Source organism: Malaclemys terrapin, chromosome 1, assembly GCF_027887155.1.
Source record: "Malaclemys terrapin pileata isolate rMalTer1 chromosome 1, rMalTer1.hap1, whole genome shotgun sequence".
Taxonomy (NCBI): Eukaryota; Metazoa; Chordata; order Testudines; family Emydidae; genus Malaclemys; species Malaclemys terrapin.
In genome coordinates this window covers 211,327,430-211,348,655 of record NC_071505.1, presented here as the reverse complement: position 1 = coordinate 211,348,655, position 21,226 = coordinate 211,327,430, and the positions used below count along the sequence as shown (strand labels likewise).

General features: G+C 40.6%; 1 protein-coding gene across 1 annotated transcript in view; it reads right to left on the bottom strand.

Annotated features, from left to right (window-relative positions):
• APOO (apolipoprotein O) overlaps positions 1-21,226 on the bottom strand; it is a 70,422-nt gene that overhangs the window by 18,057 nt on the left and 31,139 nt on the right. Inside the window, exons 4-7 of the mRNA XM_054006020.1 lie at positions 20,516-20,570; positions 17,188-17,283; positions 13,201-13,292; positions 1,497-1,607 (exon numbers count right to left, since the gene is read on the bottom strand). Of these exons, the coding sequence (XP_053861995.1) occupies positions 1,497-1,607; positions 13,201-13,292; positions 17,188-17,283; positions 20,516-20,570 (354 nt within the window). The remainder of the gene's footprint in view (positions 1-1,496; positions 1,608-13,200; positions 13,293-17,187; positions 17,284-20,515; positions 20,571-21,226) is intronic.

Sequence of the window (21,226 nt, the reverse complement as noted above, 5' to 3'; positions counted from 1 at the left end):
GCTGGAAACATGCAAGGAACAAAGTCCAACTAAACGGTGCTGAGATTAAAGTAATTTAGGAGTTTTGGAACCCTAGTACCTTGAAGTCCAACCACCCTACACTCAGACTGAAGGAGCTGAGAAGTTAGTCTGCTGAGAGGGGAGTGAGAATTGGAGAAACTAGGGACATGCAGGAGTTATGAGTGGATGGAAATGTGAAATGAACCATAGCAGGGCTGGAACATAGGCTTCACTCCTCTCTGGTGGAAGGAAATCTGACACTGCTACTGGTGTTTGAATCAGGACAGAAAGGGGAAAAGAAAAAAAAAAGTAATTTAATTCAAAGGAACTCAAAATATAGTTAACATGCAGACATTTAATAATCTTTATTAATGCTGATAATGTATTGTGAATGATATTAAGATCCCAAAATGCTTGCCATACTCTACACAAAATACATTTATCCAAACATCCTGCTTCATCATCAAAATGCAGCCACATCTGTGGCAGGAAGCCAGGATCTTTGAGCAGCATATAACAGGGCAGAAGGGACGTATGCTTTATGAACTGAAAGTACAAATGAATGTTAGGTAGGTTAGAATTAATAATCACTCAATTTTAGCGGGGACCCTAGGTCAACATCTTGGCTCTTGCAAAAAGTGCCAAAAATAATTATTAATCAGTATTTGAAAGATTGCACCTTCAGTAATACAGTGTTGGCAGCACTGTGACAGGGCACAGATTCAGAAGATGACTACCTCTGAAAGAATCAAACTTGTGAGAATTTATCATCAAAATTTTAGGTAACTTGTCCAAAGATATTAAACAAAATAGTACATTTCTCTCTCTAAACACATATAAGCTATTTACCTCTATAAAGTACTACTTGTTTTAAGGCCTGGATGATAGGCGTGTCCAGAGTCTAGTAAAACAGTGCAAGAGGAAGTCATTATGCTGCCGCATTGCCTACCAAGGTGACAACAAAGCTACATCAATTTTCACAAATATTTACCCCCCTAGTCCCCAATAAAGCAAAATTGGGGAAAGCAGTTTGATAAGGGGTTCTACTTTACTTTTCCAAGGAGTTACTACTAATGAACTTTAACAATTTTAGTGTTACTTTAAAGTAGACAAAATCCTTTGAAGCAATTGGTAAGCTTTTCCTTAAGGTTCAAATATAGTCCATAAAAGTTTGCATCTGCAGACATGGCAGGATCAGAATTATCACTCACAACACTCCCCTCTTCTTTCTTAATACCCTTAGCTGATTATATCTTAGTGTTGGGGGAAAAAATTCCCAACAAAATTTCTGGGAAGTCTAGACTGGAACTAGTTTAAGATATTCCCAGTACTTAGAAAGTATCTTTTTTTGTCTTCAGAGACATAAGATCAACCTTTTTTTTTTGTTTATAAACAGAGCAATTCAAGTCTCAATCTATCATCCTGTAGCCTGACCATCAATGTTGTGCCTTTAAATTATCTTCTATTTTGGAAATTAAATCCCTTTGACTTCTTACCTTATCACTTGCTTTTTTTCCAGATTTCTTCTTTTTAGGATTATCCTTCCAGAGAGATTCTACAGCTACATATCCTTGCAAACTCCAGTCATACAACCTTGAACCAGTGACCTTTAAAACAAGAGGTTAGAAAATCAATCAGTTTCAGAACCATCTGAGAAGGGTTTATTCTTATTACAATTTAAATGGTTTCATAATCCACCAAGACCCTTAACTGGGACTGCTTTACAAAACATTCATGCCACTCAAGTATGGAATGTACAGCTTCACTAAAAACAGACCATAAAAAAGGATGACAACAAAAAATACCCATACAAATGGTTTACTTTGATACAGTGTTTGGAACAAAGTATAAAGAGAGATGGATTTCAAAATAACCTTAAGCAGTTCTGAAATGTAAGCAATTTAGGGGTTTTGAAACCCTAGTACACTGCATTCTATGCATTTCAGATTTTGAAATTTTAAAATAGATTTTAGTCTTTGTAATACCATTTTAGAAAGATTAGTAATATTTTCCCCATTGATTTTGCCACTATTTGACAATTTTATATTTCACAGCTTTGCTCCGACAACAGGAATCAACATAAGTAGCTCCCTTCTGATTACTTTTGTCTGTCCACCATCACCACAAATGTCAGCAAGATTATGCATAGTTCCCTGAAAAGTATCCGTTAGTAAACTCCTAATGTACAAAGGAACCAGTCAAGCCCACAGTTTTGGCTATATCCCACCAAAATGGAGGTGCCCTGAGACCCGCCCCCACTCAGCCTTCTCCCCCTGAAGCCCTGCATATGACCCACCCCCTAAGGGGCCCTCCTCCCACACCTCTCTCCGCCCCCACCCCCAAGAGCCCCCCTGCCCGCACCTCTCTGCCTCTTAGGGAGTGAGTAGCAGGGGCCATATGGAAACCAACAGAGAAACGCAAGTGAGGGTGGGATGGCCGTGAGGGAAAGGGGCAGAGAAACAAGAGCAGCAGGGGGCCATGTGGGAAGAGCGAGATGCAGGAGCGGGGCCCTGGGGCAGAGCATGGGAGGGGCCATGGCCCGGGCACCCTTTCGGCAGTGGCACTCCAAAGGCGGCAGGCTGGTGGCACGTCTCCAGAAGGAGGTGCGTCACATCCTGTTTGGGGAGGTTTAGCCTCCCCTGGCCTATTATACCCGCTGCCCCTGTCTTCAGCCAAAGGCTGAAAATGAAAAATGGCCTCATACTGGCCTTCTTTCAGATGGCAAAGAACAAAAGAAATGGACATTCTGCTTGCCTAGACCCCTACGAAATACAATTTTCAGACTGGAAGCTCTTCAGGGCATAGACTGTATCTTATGATGTTTGTACAGCAGCTAGCACAATGGAGTCCCAGCAGTTACCCCAATCGAGTCCTGAACCTGACTGAGGCCTCTAGAGCAGTGTTTCTCAGCCAGGGGCATGCGTACCTCTGGGGGTACGCAGAGATCTTCCAAGGGGTACAGCAACTCAGCTAAATATTTGCCTAGTTTTATAACAGGCTACATAAAAAGCACTAGTGAAGTCAGTGCAAACTAAAATTTCATACAGACAGCTTGTTTATACTGCTCCATATACTATACATTGAAATGTAAGTACAATATTTATATTCCAGTTGATTTATATTATATGATAAAAAGAGAAAATAAGCAATTTTTCATTAATAGCATGTGGTGACATTTTTATGTCTGATTTTGTAAGCAGGTCGTTTTTAAATAAGGTGAAACTTGGGGTATGCAAGACAAATCAGACTCCTGAAAGGGGTACAGCAGTCTGGAAAGGTTGAGAGCCACTGCTCTAGACTATACTGTAAATTTTATGCACACACACCACACCACAGTTTTGGAGGAGTGTGGATAACAAAATCGTGTGCGTGTTCCATCCAAACTGCAATGAGGAGCAACTTCTTCTCTGTGGAATACATAAGAAAGACCAGTTCTCCTTTTCTGACTGCTGTCAGATCTGCCATTCAAATCCAAATAGTTAGGATTTTTAGATGCAGGTCAGATCAACAGCTTGTCTGCCTATCTACAAGTTTCTAATGAACCCACCACATATCCTTGAGAGAGGGAAAATAATTCACAACATACAGGAACCTTCCTCCTGCCTTAAAATCAAGTTGAATTTTCAAATGGTAAGAAGCAGCTGTATCATTCTATTCTCTGAGTCACCCTTTGCAGGATCCTTCTCAGACCTTGCCACAAGCCCCGCCCCCAGGAATCGAGCCACGCTCCAGCCGGTGTCACCGGGCTTGGGTCCAGTCCGGAGCCACTCGGCGGCCGGAGCCGAGCAGAGCCGCGGGGGCCAGGCCGGGGGGCCGGACCCGTGCTGCTGGGGCCAGGCCGGACCGGACCTGAGCCGCACCGTGGGGGCTGGGCCGGACCAGAGCCGTGCCGTGCTCCAAGCCAGGCCGGAGCCGCTGGGGCCGGCACTCTCAGCCGGAACCGGGGCCGGACTGGGCCGCGCCTCCCCGGAGTCCTTCTCGCCCCCCCGCCCCGCCACCCCAGCTTTCCTGGTGCTGCCTGCCCGCCCCTGCTTCTTTTCAGACTTCCTGCGAACCTCTGATTCACGGGAAGCAGGGGAGGGGGAGGAACAGGGGGCGGAGCGTTCAGGGGAGGGGAGGAGGGGGAAGTGAGCTGGGGGCGGAGTGGAGAGCTGTGGCGCGGGGGTCTTCTTAGCGCGGGGCCCAATTCAGCTGAATTGGCTGAATCGGCCTAAAGCCGGCCCTGATTACAATGCACCATTAACCTTTACTGTTTAAGCTAAGAGAAGGCTTCTCCATACAACGTACCCCACATCAGTGTGTAGTTAAAGATACACACCTTGTACCATTTAGAATAGGAAAATGGACTAAAAAGGACCAATAACTGAGCCCAACAGGAAGTCATAGCCATACACTGTACTTACAGACAATACAATTATTTTAAAACTAGATTCACTTTGAATACAGAAAAGAATTGTGACAAATAAGTTTTCTAGTCAGACAACTAGATGTGAGATGCAGGCTGTCTTTGGACAAGTTGTCTTAAAAAAAAGAAACACATACTTAGCCTGTTTGGCCACCATGTTAAATTAGTTTAAGTAGGTCAAATTTTAGATATAAACAAGTTGCTAGTTGGCATGCCTTATTGAGAGAAATAAGATTTTTATCTGCATTTGATGGTGGTATGGGGAGTAATAAAAGAAAAAAAGCAAACACCCAGAGACCTGGCAATGAATGTGCTATACCTCTCCAAAATCCGCACAGGCACTGAAGGTATAAACCTTTGTATTCTTGTCTAGCTTTTTAAATGTTTTCTCCCAAATATTCAGACAAATTAGTAAATAAATAAAAATAAAAATAAATTAATGGAGATATCCTATCTCCTAGAACTGGAAGGGACCTTGAAAGGTCATCAAGTCCAGCCCCCTGCCTTCACTAGCAGGCCCAAGTACTGATTTTGCCCCAAATCCCTAAGCGGCCCCCTCAAGGATTGAACTTTCAACCCTGGGTTTAGCAGGCCAATGCTCAAACCACTGAGCTATCCCTCCCCCTCCCTGTGCTTCGGAACAGGTTATACTTCATTAGCAAAAGAATCTGCTTCCTCTGAACATAGAATGCTGCAGTTACCTGGGGATCATCATCAGAAAGCTGCAAGAAGTGCAAACTTACCAGAGTAAAAATAAAAAACACTCCTTTTATCTGTGGTGCCAGTACGAATACAGCTATCAAAACAAGATGAAGGAAAACCAACAACTGTCTGTAGGCAGCAGCTGCTTTTTCCTGGTTATAAAAATTCCTCCAGTACATGCTCTTTAATCTATACACAGCAAAGGGCAACACAATGCAAAAAAGTGTCAACTGTGATAAAGTACTGATTTAATCTCTTATTTTGGGTCTTTGCATTGTTTTTAAGACTGAAGATTTTCAAGCTGCATATGGGCTCAGTCCTGCATTTGTTACAAACCTAAATATCCCAGAGTTCACTATATTTGAATTAATGGAATTCAATGGAGTTATGAATTATGGAGGACTGCAGAACTGGGCCTTATTTTCACATTTTGAAATTCTTTTTTGCGAGTAAGAAATTTTCCCAGTTTTCTATCAGAGAAAAACACAGCATAAACAAAAACTGCAAGCAACAAACTGAGGGCGTCAGATAGACAGAAACAAAATGTTTTCAAAGCACAGACTACCCATTTAAATTATAATGTCCATCCCTTGTCTATATGCTTATAGCTCCAGGGGTATGTAATTTCTTAAGTGTTAGGTACAGTCCTGTAGATTTAACATTACTGTTTTTTCAAAAAATATTAGCTCTGATGGAGCTATGTTCAAGAGCTTTGCCACATTCCAGTTTCTCTCCTTTTACTTGCTGGAGTTGTCACAGCAAGTAAAAGGGAGGAATACAAAATCTCAAACTTTCAACAGAGAGCTTTCAGAAGACAACAGTTTCTCCAGGCCTTCAGAAAAGTACTCCAGACTTGGCTTAAACCGAAAGATGACAAAATATAGTTCCCTCTTCATTAGCATGCCAAAATACTTCCTAACTTCCACTGAATTCAACATAAAAGAGCAAATATGTTTAACTCCACGGTAATATTTAAATAAACACTGAAAAGTCGGACTGGCAAGTTGTCAGGAGAGGTTCTGAAGAAACTTGAAAGTGGGCTTACGTTCTGCTTAGTGTGTCCCAAATATCTCTGGGCATAGTGCAATACAGTAGACCCACAGAGTTGCAAACACCTCAAGAATGGAGGTTGTTTGTAACTCTGAAATGTTGGTAACTGAACAAAACATTATGGTTGTTCTTTCAAAAGTTTACAACTGAACGTTGACTTAATACAGCTTTGAAACTTTATTATGTAGAAGAAAAATGCGGCTTTCCTCCCCCCCCCCCTTTTTTTAGTAGTTTACATTTAACACAGTACTGTACTTGCTGCTTTTGTGTGTATCTCTCTCTGCTGCTGCCGGATTGTGTACATTCGGTTCCAAATGAGGTGTGTGGTTGATGGGTCAGTTCGTAACTCTGGTGCTTGTAACTCTGAGGTTCTACTGTAGCCCCAAGCACAAACAACTTTTCCCTTCTTATTGTGTACATAGAAAATTAACTCCAGTATTTTATTTCAATACATATCGGTTATCAAGCAGGATTAAGGGTAATGGCTCTCTATCTGTACAGCCTTGTGGGAACCTTAACTGAGAATTTGCTGACTTTTTAGCATTTATATTGTAATCTTTAAACACTGTAGTCAGTTTAGTTTATTATCAAGGGAATAAATCTTGACAACAGCTGTGAACTGGCAAAGGTTTTCCTTGGAGTAAGCAGTGAGCATGAATCAAAATGACTAGTACGTGTGCTGTATTATGCAAGTTGAGAAGACTCAATCCTGAGAAGGATTATTAAAAATGACTGAAAACTTTTCTATGGTGCAAAGAGGTTGATTTTGGTAGGTTAGTAGCAGATGCTTTTTCCAGATTGAAGCTGAACCAGAGGTAAGTGTAATAACAGATCTATATTTTATCTTGGATAGAAAGCAGAACAACTTTAACACACCAGTGGAAGTTCTGCCAAAGCCACAAATATTAGAACAATCTGCCCAAGTTTGTCTGCTTGGTGCAGGTCAAAGACAGCTGAACAGATATTCACAACACAGAGCTTTAAATTTTGCAATCTTGTGATAAATAGCTACGAGTTTGTTCTCCATAAGATTGGTGCCTGGAGAAAAAAAAGTCTTTTAGATTTCCAGTTACAGAAAGTAATGCCCGGAAACTATCCTTGATCATTAAGTTTAACAATTCAACTTGTTGAGCAACTGTGGAACAGATCAGGCTGCTACTGTACTCCCTGTGTACCTGGTATTCCAGGTCGTCTGTTGCCAATACACCTCATTCAGCAATACAAACATTGTAACTGAAAGGGATGTGACTTTTCTTATAGCCAGATGTGCAGGACCTGTATTACAATCCCACACTGTACTCTGCTCAACATATTTCCTAGTTCTTTGATGAGCTAACCATTCTTCAGTGGAAAGCCTTAATTAAGTGATGAATGTGCTCCTTTGTACTTTTAGGTATTCGGCAACATTCAACATAGTGTACAAACATCAGGACTGTGAGACACCCAAGGAAGTGCAGAGTGGTAAACAACTCAATACAGAATAATTCACATTTTAAAAGCTTAAAAAAAAAAAAAAAATACATTTTTTCCAAAGAGCCATGTTAGAAAAGTGTTCATGTTTGAATTGCGAAGTTTTAATTGTTCCCAAATTAAAGGACTCACACATTTATGAACCTTAAAACAGAAGACGACGTTAATTTTATTTATGTCTTATTAATTAATCTTAAGCTTTTACTGCTACATCTTAGGTCAACCCAAGCAAGCCTTGGACTTTTAAAAAGGTTTGTTATAAATAATTTTATTTATATGAAGCTAGATATTTGCTTTTTAAAAATCTCTTCATGACATAAACTCTCTCAAACTCAATCCAACACCTAAAATGAGGAAGGGAAACAGAAATGGGAGGCGAGCAAGAGGGCTGTTTTAGACATGAAGGTTGGAACAGGAACAGATGGAAAGGAGGAAGTAAAATCCCAACTCCTTCTCCCAACCCCTGCTCCCCTCCCAAAACAACACACTGCAGAAGTGGTTACTTGTAACCAGAGTGCTTAGAAATGGACTCTGCATATTCACACTCACACCACTTTCTTAGCATAAGGATTTTACACAACTCCAAAGATAACGGGAAAGAGGGCGGAGGAAGTGTGAATATGCAGAGTCCATTTCGAAGAAGTCTGGTTACAACTGAGTAACTTCCACTTCTTCTTTGGGTGTCCTCTACATAGTTGTACTCAGGGGATAGTTTGGCAATCAGTACCCCATGACTGGATATGGAGAACTCACATGACTGACTAAGGATTGGAATGCTAGCCTACTGAACTGAGCGCATGATCTAGATGCCAGATCTAGGCAATAGTGTTTTGTAAAGATATGACTAGGCAAGGGTTCTCGCAACAAATTTTTTGGTGGCCTCAGACTGCAGCCACGAACTCTTGCTGGTGGCCCCACTGACACTTTTCCCTAAAATTATTTATTTTTCCTAAAGTCAGTAAAGTAATATGCACATATATACACCCAAACCATTGTAATTTATTTATGTAAGGTTTGGTGTGGTTTTTTTTGCAGACTCAATAATGAAAATCATGCAAGTTATCTCTATTCTTTACTGGACCTAACAGAATAGAAACACAAATAAGGTGCTCTGCACATTCTTGTCTTTTTTATTATTATTTCTTTTGCTTTTTTAGTAAGAGGGTTGTCTGTAACAACAATTCTGAAGTAAATTTAAAAAAGCTTTGACATAACGGAAGTCCAAATAATAATGAAAAACATCTGGGCGGCTTGGGTCTAGGGAGGGAAGGGGAGAGGATGCAGGGCTGCAGCTGTCTTGGGGCTGCTCCGGGCAGGTGGGGGAAGCTCAGGGCTTTGGCCGGCCCGGAGCTCCTCCAGGCGGGGGTGGGGCTAGGGCAGGACGCCCTGGGTGCACACCCTAATGAAGTGTGCTGCACACACTTATGTATATCTACAATGAGATGACTGTGGTCTCAATGCAGTAGAACAGATTTAATCCAGTATTCCTCTTCTGTATACCCACCTAGATAATGACTGAAGAAATAGCAAGATTTTAGGGCTATCAGCATAGGAAATATTAGGGACTTCTGAAATTCTTTAGTCCCTATTAAGAAAGTAAACTAAAGCTCTCTGTGCTTAAGGTATACAATTTAGATTCCCTTTATGGGCATGTAGGTCTAGGAAAGAAAACCAGCAAGATAATTGCTTGATTAATATAACATTCAGAAACCACGCTGGGAAGAAATCTATGGTGAGGCCTAAGAACAACTTTATCTCTATAAAGGATAGTGAATGAGGGGGCCTGCCATGACGGCATGTGACTCACTCTCTTTTCTGGCTAAAAAATGGCTATTGTAAAAGTGGTCTTAACAGATCAAATGAAACAAAGAACTATCTGCCATTGACTCAAGAGGAGGCTTCATGAGTTGTATTAAGATTAAACTGTGTTCCCATGGAGAACTGAGGTCTTATTGGTGCATACATACTGACCACATCTTCCATAAACTTCTGAACTGTATCATGTGCAACGACAGATTTGTTAACTATAAATATATGATGTGCTGCCCCTGCTGTTAAGTGTACTTTCAGAGAAGATATAGAAAGATCCAGAGACTTTAAATGCACTAAGCATTCAAGAACATATTGAACTGATGCCTGTACAGGATCGACATGCTTGTCACTTATCCAGTCCACAAACCTAAACCACATAAGATCGTAACACTCTCTCACTGATTAACTCTATGAAACAATCAGAATCTGTTCCACCATTGAAGTGCAAGATTTTACAAGGTCTGTTAGAGACTCATATCCCATGCAGCTAGGTGTAGCAAAAGAAGGTTCCCAGTGATAAATCTCACCTGTTGCGAAATGTGTGGCATCACTGGAAGTTTGTATACTCCCTTGGAAAGATGAAGATCTGTATATCACTGCTGCCTCAGCCATGCTGGAGCAAATTAGAATTATCCTAGCCCCATTGTGTCTTCTTATCTTTATCACCCTCTGCATAAGAGGAATGGGGGAAGGGAGAATCCATCCCCCAATTCAGAAGAAAAATATCCAATATCGATACAGTCTCGGTCTACTACTCTTGAGCAGAAATGGGGACACTTAGTATTCTGCTTGAGGGTGAAGGGATCTATGTCCAGAAACCTTCAAAGATTGCAAATATCTTCTCAGCTCTTTACAGACTTTTGTGTAATTGCAGGAGATCTTTGCTGAGTTGATATGTTATGCTGTTGTCCTTGTCTGGCAGGGGCAGGCCAATTAGTGAAATGTTTTAGTGGCTAAACCAATCCCCTAATTTAACTGCTTCCTTGCAGAGCTGAGACCTGTTCATTCAGGTAATACACTGCCATCACATTCTCTGTGACAACCCACCACTATTTTGTTCTGGATGTGAGGGGGTTGGGGGGAGGGGGAGAGATGAGTGCTTTTAACTCCAATATGTTTATATGTAATGTATTTTCCTTGAGCTCCAGTGAACTCAAACCGATAGATTGTTGAGGTAGACTCCCCACCAAATCTTGGAAGCAACCAAGATGATGGTCAACAATGGAGCTGGGGAGTTGAATGACCCCCCCCCCGAGAACATTTACCTGCTGTGTCTACTCATGATGCATTGAGCATTGTTGTTATAGTAATATTATAGGTTGTAATTTCATGTATAGAGTTATGAGGCTGAAAATGTGTCCTCATGGCTGACAGGGAAGGGAGGAGCAAGGAGCTCTAGATCCCTGCTGGCAGGAGAAGCTAGCGGTCTCTCAGGGCGTTGGTCTGTAAGATATGTAAATAGTAAGTGGTGGGGATATGCACGGACAATAAAAGAGCACTGGTGCATGTACTTTGGAGCGGTCTCTGACTGAGTTTGTGGCGGGGCCGGGAGCAGGCACCGCTACACGGCATATCAATTTCTTTGTTAAATGGACGAATTCATATAACCTTGCAGCATCCAGCGGGCATAACTGGACACTGCAAGACCAAGGTTCCTAGGATTGTGTCTGGGACCGGAGATATTGGCTAGTGTCATTCAGTTGCACAATCCAAGCAGCGGCTGGCCAACAGTGCTCACTCACGTAGCTGGGAGCAGCTTACATGCTAGAGGCTGTGCGTGAACAGCAAAGTAGGGTAAGGCTGGCTCCCAGAGTCAAGGATTGGAGTGACCTAGCAGATCACCGGTCCAGATAACACCAAGGGAACATCACACTGGGTGAGAATTTTTCTCCAAAATAACCCACAGAAGTTATAACATGTAGTCATTCTGTTTACCAGGTCATGGATTTGTAAACCATCCTCAGAAGATGAGGAAGCTGCTGCAACATCACCAAACCTCTCATCAGAAGACTCAGTTTCAAGCTCAGGGTCCAAATGAGGATATTCCATTTAAACTACAGGCTCCTCCTCTTCTTCAGACATAGCACCAAGCACTAGAGTGGGAGCGTGCTCCTTGTAAGTAGGCAGAGCAACTAGCTCTCGGATTCAAGGTGCGAGCCTTTGCTTGACTGCTAGGCGGAGAGGAATGCCTATGGTGACAAGACTGAAGGTCTCCATGGTGTCTGAGCAATGGCCAATAGGGCATCCAGTCCGTGGAACTTGTCAATTTTGCCAGTAATCAATTTCCAGCAACATTTCATATCTTGTAGGACAAGATAACCTGTGCGCATCGTATCTAACTATATAATCAGTGTTCTGCTACAGAAGACACATTCATAACTAGTGCAATTCAATTCTTCCTCAGAGTGCAGTTCCAAACTCCTATCCAACAAAGACACTATCTGCAAAGTCACTGATCCTGGCATCTGAAGAACAGAGAAGAACAAAATCAAGCTTCCTAAGGAAGCCCTGCTGAGTCTTAGGGGGTGGAAGAGAAGCATCTAGGCAATGTGGACACAAGTTTTTTAGTTTATCTTGTGGAGAAGTGTGAGAAAAATGACTCAGAGGAGCTTTCTTTCCCCTCACCACAGTGACAAGTCCAGTGGACCCAGGAAACAAGCTGAATGAAGATCCGTGTGCATCTGAACCACTACCATGACCTATGTGTTGAACTGGTGTTAAGGTTGACTTTTTCTCGTTTATTATTAGCCCCAGGTCAAGACAGGTCGAATATACCAGGTCGAGATGTCTCCGCACCTGATCCAGAGACCAGCCCCTTATCAAACAGTCGTTGAAGTACGGGTATATTTGGACACATACCCCCAACGTCTCAGGTAAGCAGCCACTGGTGCTATACACTTCGTGAATACTCTCGGGGCTGACGCGAGAGCAAAGGGCATCTCTGTCAACTGGAAATGGCACCTGCCCAATATGAAGTGGAGGAAGCACCGGTGCCCTGGGAAGATGGAAATATGGAAGTATGGAAATATGAAAATAAATCAAGGGTGGTGTACCAGTCTCCCGGATCCAGGAAGGGGATGATGGAAGCCAGGGAGACCATGCGAAACTTCAACTTCTGGAGCGACTTGTTGAGTCGATGCAAGTCTAGGATGGGTCTGAGGCCCTCTTTTGCCTTAGGAATTAGCAGGAGTAGAATCGTCTGCCTTTCATATTCCGAGGAACTTTTTCCCACTTCCCCCCAGCTGAAGGAAGCCCTGGCCACCCCCCTTCTCTCTCTCCTCTGCTCCCTCCCTCCCCCTAGCCAGGGCGCGGAAGCTGAACACAAGTACAGTGGAACCCCGCTATAATGCAACCCTGCATTTACCGCGATTGAATTTTTTGGACCCCAATGATCGCGTTATAGCAGGGTTCCACTGTATTTAGTTGCAAACATGTTTTAATAGTTACCAACCAATGAGAATCAACTTTTCTTTAGGAAAGTAAACAGTACAAATGCAAAACATAATTAAAATTGATTATTTACATCAGTTTTCCTGCTTGCTGATTTAAATAATTTTGATTTAAATCAATTCACCCAGTTTATGTCCAATTTAAACTGCAAGCTCCTTGGGAGAAGAAATGTATGTGCCTTCTGTGTATGAAGGCCAAGCCTGCTGACAACTCTTAAATAAAAAATGGTTTACTCACTAATTTGAAGCTATGAAGAAATAAGTGACAGGAAGTAAGAGGGGTTTCCCACACCTAAAAGTGTAATCACTGACCTTTGCAATAGCAACAGCTTGTTGTGGATAATATAGTGAGGCACCAATCCCCATGAAGCCCACTGGATACACCAACCTCTTTATTTTTGAACCTGTTCCATGGAAGAAAATATTTTCTGTTAGAGTACTGGTTCTCCAGAAACTTCGATAGTGTTACTGTACTTTTTTTTTTTTTATGTATAATCATTCATTAGGTACATTATAATTTACCACATCAGTAATTGTTTAGTTTAACTACTTTCCTAAGAAACACAATCTTATTAGACCGATGTACTCATTTTTCACTCTTTTGAGAGTACTTTTTAACAGAATCTTTCAGTGATAATTAATTAAATCTGATGTGGGGATTCAAAAAAATTTTAAAGGGTGGAATAACCAAAACCTTTAAAGAAATATTGCTATGAGAATTATATAAACTTCTGTTCAAGAAATGAATCAAATGCTTCTAATATGCTAAAATAAAATCCATTTGGCATATCAAGCAGAAGGCATGTTCCATAACAGAGATCAGCCTTTACCAGCTGCCATAAATATAGTTCTACCACATGTACACTTGTGATTTAGGTTTTCTTCCTGTTGGACTCATTATTAAGGCTGCATGTTTGTAATGGAGGTCATGGATTCCGTGACTTTCTGTGACCTCCAGGACTTCTGCAGCAGCTGGTGTTCCATGCACTGCCCACGCCCACAGGTGCCACCACTGCAGCTCCCATTGGCTGCGGTTCACGGCCAATGGAAGCTGCGGAGCTGGTACTAGTGGCAGGAGCAGCGCGCAGAGCCCCCCTGGCCACCCTTCCCCCAGGAGCTGCAGGGAGACGCTGGTTGGAGCCAGGAAGGGAGCCTGCCTGCCTGCCACACACACACAAGCAGGGGTCCCAGGCCGTCCCCCATCCCCAGCAGGGGTCCTAGGCCATCCCCACCCCCCAGCACCCGGGCCCAAGTTTTAGTTAGGGGTATATAGTAAAAGTCATGGACAGGTCACGGGCCGTGAATTTTTGTTTACTGCCGGTGACCTGTCCATGACTTTTACTAAAAATACCCATGACTAAAACGTAGCCTTACTCATTATATACTTCAAAGTTAAAACTTATTGCAAACTAGCTTCTTGACATTTCAAGCTCAGATGCGAAAATAAAGTGCTTTGATTTTTGTATTGCAAGTAAGCGATTTGCATTTCAAATCAGGTCCATCCCAAAATCATAAGATGAGGTTAAAAAGATAAAATTATGGGTTCTTTTTATTTATCTTCTAGTTCTTAAGCCTTTAGGGTACTCATTTTCCACAACCCCAATAGCCATATATTTTTTTCCTTAAAAAAAAAAAAAAATAGCTTCTCACATAATCACATGACTCCTGAAGTTGGAACTTTAAGAAAAATATCTACAACCATGATCTGGCAATGTTCTTCTCATTAAATACCATCATGAATGTTAAGCAGTGTGTTTGTTCACTGCCAGAGAATAATCAAAATAAATTTAATTGGAGAAGTGTTAATACATTTGTCTGCTATAGTCACACATCACTTCCAGTTTGTTCAAAGAACTGCTCATTTCTGATTTTGTTAATGAAAACACCATTTGGCTGTGCATACCATTATCAACAATATTTCCTATAGAGTTACAGAATTCATCCATATCAATATAATGATTCACCACAGACACAGTTCAGTAGTGTCACATACTAAGAACTTCTACAAAAATGAGCATACACTAGAACCTCAGAGTTCTGAGCACCAGAGTTACAAACTGATTGGTCAACCACACACCTCATTTGGACTGAAAGTACGCAAGCAGGCCACAGCAGAGACCAGAAAAAAAATAAAAGAAGCAAATACAGTACAGTACTGTGTTAAATGTAAACTACTAAAAAAATAAGAACATAAGAATGGTCTGACCCAGTATGGCCAAAGGTCGAGGCAGCCCAGTATCCTGTCTACCGACAGTGGCGTATGCCAGGTGCCCCAGAGGTAGTGAACCTAACAGGTAATGATCAAGTGATCTCTCTCCTGCCATCCATCTCCACCCTCTGACAAACAGAGGCTAGGGACACCATTCCTTACTCATCCTGGCTAATAGCCATTAATGGACTTAACCTCCATGAATTTATCTAGTTTCCTTTTAAACCCTGTTATAAATAAAGGGAATGTTTAAAAAATAACATTTGACAAGGCAAGGAAACTCTTTCTGTGCTTGTTTCATCTGCACTAAGATTGTTAAAAGCAGCGTTTTTCTTCTGCATAATAAAGTTTCAAAGCTTTATTAAGTCAATGTTTAGTTGTAAACTTTTGAAAGAACAACCATAATGTTTTGTTCTGAGTTATAAACATTTCAGAGTTATGAAAAACCTCCATTCTTGAGGTGTTCGTAAGTCTGAGGTTCTACTGTATTTCAAATTCCCTTTCCTAACAAAGCCTAAATATACTATTTTTTAAGCAATGTAATTAAATGTTACACTGAATTTCTACACTGTAAAATATGTATAAACATGTTACATTATACTATAACTTACTTCTAGGTAAGCTCTACGTAGAGATGAGACCACAACCACATTCAAGAACCTTGCTTTGTCAGTTAACTTGCCAATTAGAGGGACACAGTCAACTTAAAAAAATTTCAGAACCAAATGTTTGAGGGTTTTTTTTGCCTACTATTGTTAAAATTAACTCCGAGTATATAATAAAGATTAAAGGAAAAAAAACTCTCTTTTTTCAGTTGGCTTACTTTACGGTCAGTTTCGTTGTTTGTCGATAGCTATAGGCCCTGGAGAAGGGTGTTCACTATGTGTAATAGCATTATCAGAGCTGAAACTGAAAGAACAAGCGGCAAGCAGAAGCAGGTGTGAGCCAAGACAGCAAAAGGGGGTGGGGGAGGAAGTGGGTGCATAAGCACATTTGATTATGTAGCTTTCAGGCCCATCCAAAGGCCCTTTCTAAACAAACAGAGGAGCACAAAAACTAATTAAAAATAATTTTAAAGAAAACTATCAGAGGAATTGGCAGCGTCCCTTTAATCACTAGTTCATAATTGGATAGTCTCCTTAATTTCATTAAGTAAACTGTAAAGAAATAGCTGCTTATTGGTAACTGTCTCTGTAAACTGAATGATGCACACTTTAGAGAGCATTATCTGCAAAATTACTACAAAGCAGAATCTTCACAGTAACAATATTTAAAATGCCATGTTTAAATTAATTGAATACTTATGACAAAAACAAAAAAGTCTGCAAACAAGTTTTTAAGAAATGCATCCAATTTCCCTTAACTAAAAATTACTATTTTTTCCCCCAAAAAACATGCTACCACACTGAGGGTATGTCTACACTACCCGCCGGATCGGCGGGCAGCAATCGATCCAGCAGGGGTCGATTTATCGTGTCTAATCAAGACGCGATAATCGATCCCCGATCACTCTCCTGTTGACTCCTGTACTCCACAGCCGCGAGAGGTGCAGGCGGAGTAAATGGGGGAGTGGCAGCAGTCGACTCACCGCGGTGAAGACACCATGGTAAGTCGATCTAAGTACATCGACTTCAGCTACGTTATTGACATAGCTGAAGTTGCTTAACTTAGATCTTTTCTCCACCCCGCCCCCCAGTGTAGACCAGGACTGGGACTGGGATTGTGAGGTGTAGTGGTGATGCAACTAAATCAAGAGAAAGATTAGTTTTATAAGCTGAAGGCTTTAGCATTAAATTTGGTTGATAACTGCAATTCTGGTGTTCCTCTTAGATTTCATCATATTGTTACTATAAGCGCCATTCAGTAGTGGTGTCTTTTATAGACCAAATTTCTGTAACCAACAGAATCCATAACACTGAAATTAAACAATATTAAAAAAAACTTTTGTAGCAGAAATAATGTGCGTCAAGATACATTTCTGAGTCCTGATTTAATAGCACATATTGTAGTTAAAGATGTATTCATTTTTATTGGATGTTAAATGATTTACCCCAACTTAATAAAATAAGCCATTTAAAAAGAGCACCTACCTCTAGAAAGAAACAGTCCAACAATTCCAGCAAAACCAATGACACCAAGCCTTGGGTAAAATCCTGGCGGGGGATTTTTGAGAAATTCACAACTTTCTAAAATGAAATCAGACCACAATGCATCAATGTAATGGAAAGACCTTATGATGAAAATGAACCATTAACACATACGAGCAAGTGTTACAAAACAAAGTGTTGTTAAAACACTATTTTAACTGTCATGTATTTTTTGGCTCTAGTGTCAAAACATTTAAAACTTCTGCAATCTTCTCTATTGACACATATATGAACTATTTGTTGATGCACTGGGAGGCTGTTGCTTCATTTATTTGGGGAACATTAATTGAAACATTATAATGTTTCTTGAAAGTTCTAGGAGGCACATCTTTTCATGCGGACTGTTACATGTTATCATTTGCCTTTGGAAAAGAGGATCTGTTCGTAGCAGCATTTCGCTTTTTCAAACTGTTTTTCTGAGGGTGTTTTAGGTGACAGATTGACTGGCACAGTAATGAGTTCTATACACCATCAAAGCTGTGGGCTTCCTGCAGTAGAAGCAGAGTCATTTTGCAGAATGTGTGAATTTAATGGTTCTAGCTACCTCTTGATTGTGTTAAAGTCCTTATTTCCCAATACAATATAAAGATAGGTGTTGAGAAAAAAAAAAAAAAAGTCTTTAGAGTCAGTCCATTTCAGGAAAGTGCATGTAAATATCTTGTATTTTTAGAGTTTGCTAGAGTAATACTTATTATTTAAATTAATTTTTTATAGACACACACACAAGTTTTGTGTGTGCGCGCGCGCAAACAGAACTTCACTATTTCCAGTCTGAACAGATATTTGAGTTTCAGAATGCAGTTTTACCAAAATTTTCAAACAGTACAATTATTCAAGTGCTCCGCACTAATAACTAACACTAGTAAGTATTGGAATGCAATGATCTATGGACACTCATTTATTAAGCCAGAAGGGGGTCCCCGCCCCTTGACCTCCTGCCACTTAACAGAACATCAGCATTGTAGAACAATTTTTAAAATTAGTGTACTACACAAAAAACGTTTTCAGAAACTAATGTAATTTGGAGGGAGGGAAATCTGTCCATAACTCAACTTTAGCTTATTAGGCTCTCATCAGTCGCATAAACAGTGTTGATATTTACAAAAAACAATTACATTTATATCCTGTTGCCACCTGGTTATGCATACAATTTCATTTCCCCGTAAGCGAGTTTCCTGCAGTTTTGCTGTCTGCCGTTCTCCGCTACAAAACCTCTTGTGGTTTTGTCGTCTGATACGCTTTATGTTTTAGTCAGCTGACAAAACCAGGAAGACAACTGTGCATTTATTTTACTTCCCCATTCACACAATTTCAGTTAAAAATGAAATCCAAACAATTATTTTAACTTGCCATTACAAGTATACAACATAAAAAAGTGTTCCCCGCCTCCTGACTTATGCATGTATATAATCCCTTGCTGCACCAGGCCTCGGAATTAAGGTAATTTAAAAGTTGATTCCTTTTCTTTCATTGTAACATAGGAATTGCCAAGACTAGAGCAATAGTCCAGCATCCTGTTTCGAACAGTAGCCAGTCCCAGATGCTTCAGGAGATGCAAGAACTTTCTAATTATGGAATAAACGGCCTTTAGAGGAAGTTTCTATCTAGTATCATCAGCTAATAATACATCTATGCTCTGAAGAACAGAAATGTTATATCTCTAACATTTATCAGCTTATCTGATTCAAGGGTGGAAGTAATCAATATCCATATAAATATGTTATCCTTTTATTAATTCTTGGCCTCAAAATAATCTTGAGGCAATAAGCTCCCAAGAGTTATTTGGGACAGTGTGTAAAAGGTATTTCCTTTTATGTGTTTGTGGCTGTTCAATTTAGCTGAACATGTTCTTGTTTTTGTAGTACAAGAACTAGTAAATAAGAGAGGCTGATTTAGGTGCAAAATAAAGAATGGTCTAAAACAGAGGTCAGCAACCTTTCAGAAGTGATGTGCCAAGTCTTCATTTAGTCACTCTAATTTAAGGTCTCGCATGCCAGTAATACATTTTAACATTTTTAGAAGGTCTCTTTTAAGTCTATAATATATAACTAAACTATTGTTGTATGTAAAGTAAATAAGGTTTTTTAAATGTTTAAGAAGCTTCATTTAAAATTAAATTAAAATGCAGAGCCCCCCAGACCGGTGGCCAGGACCTGGGCAGTGAGAGTGCCACTGAAAATCAGCACGCGTGCCATAGGTTGCCTACCCCTGGTCTAAAAGCTATCACATCCTTTCTTGTACCCCAATACTGCTCTAGCAGATCCCTATGCCCATGTGGTGCCTCGCTGAAGTCCGTTTTGGTCACCCTATCTCAAAGATATACCAGAAATAGATTGGGGCAGTTTAGTTTAGAGAGATGAGAAATGTGCAGATTCAGTTATTGAATTTAAAACAGCCAGCTCAGATTAATTTGAGAACACTACCAAAGCGTGCTTAGTTTTAGCATGTGAATTAAGTTGTGTGAGTGGTTTCTATCTTCTCTCACGTCCCACCAACCCAGGCAATCCCATAGTGAGATTGGAGAGGTCAGATTTTGGCCAACTAATCCTGAATGACACAGGTAAGGCCAAATAAAGCTATTTGTAGATTCTACTATTTTCACAGAGTGATTTGCATTGGCTTCAGTATAGCTGCCCATGAACAGATAGCATCTTATTCCCTGCCTGGCCCAATTATCCTAGATGCCCCTTTAACTTATACTGTGGATGTTCTTTATGTGGACCCATTACTTAGAGTCTGTTCACACCACAGATGCTGCAGGTGTGCCTGTATAGTGCCATAATCTGTTCACACCACAGATGCTACAGTAGTGCCTGTATAGAGCCAGAAGTGTTTTTTCCATTGCTGTAGTTAATCCACCCCCTTGAGAGAAAGGAACTAGGAGGACCTAGCTGTGTCTATACTGGGGCTTTGGTCAGTTTAACTACATCTCTCAGGGTTGTTAATTTTTTTACACCTCTAATTCAACCCAGCTACGTTGCTTAAATTTTTGGTGTAGACCAGCCCTTACTCTTGCACTGTTTACGACAGACATAGGACTATGCTTTTAATTATCAAAAACAGAATACCATGATGCTCCACAAAAGAAATCCAAGAAATCCATAGCACAAATAGCAGAAAGATTTGAAGTTCCTTTACTCACACAATGTGCTGAATAATGTTTAATGGAGCTCTGAGCTAATAGAAGGTACATGTAACCATAGCCATGCATCATAATTTTTCCCCATCAAGCACCTCACCTATTAGTAAAGAAAAACGTAAGCTGATTTACCTCTACCACTTTCAACCGTTTTTTCTACTTTGGGCATAGCTTTAGTGTAAAGATCCTGGGGAGAAAAAAAAAAAAAAAGCTTAAATATACAATAGCAAAACAGAAGTAACTGTTGATTATAATAACCTGATGAAGAGCAACAACATTAGTTTTATACATTCCATGTCAATTCAGGCACAGCAGCCTTGTATGTTTGAGACTGTTAAATACGCTTGCAGGTCTTTTTATTCAGGATCAAATCAGCAAACAAAATTAAGCATTGTTTTCTGCCAAAACTGAATAATCTAACAGTCATCATAGAATATTCGGAAAACTAAAAAGGACTTCTCTGGTACCTATGTGCAGTTCTGATTTTATCCATGCTGCCAAGACCTCTTCCCATCGGTCCCCTTCTCCCGTTCCCTTCTCCACTCACAGTTCTGTTTGCCTAGTTTCACATTTGACATTAAACACAGCAAAGAATATTTTCAAACCATAAATTCTGAATGAAGATTGTGTCCACTGCCTCAAAAATGAATAGAAGACAAAATTCAGCACTGCACCAAGATCCTGATGATAGAGCAGAAATTAAGGAATTATGCAGCTGCTCTCCTACCACACCATGCTCAGGTATTTTGGCATATCCATGCATTACAAAATAAATGAGTTATCACAGAAGAGGAAGGTCACATAGCTACACAATAACTCATTGCTAGTGATCCATGGAGAGAC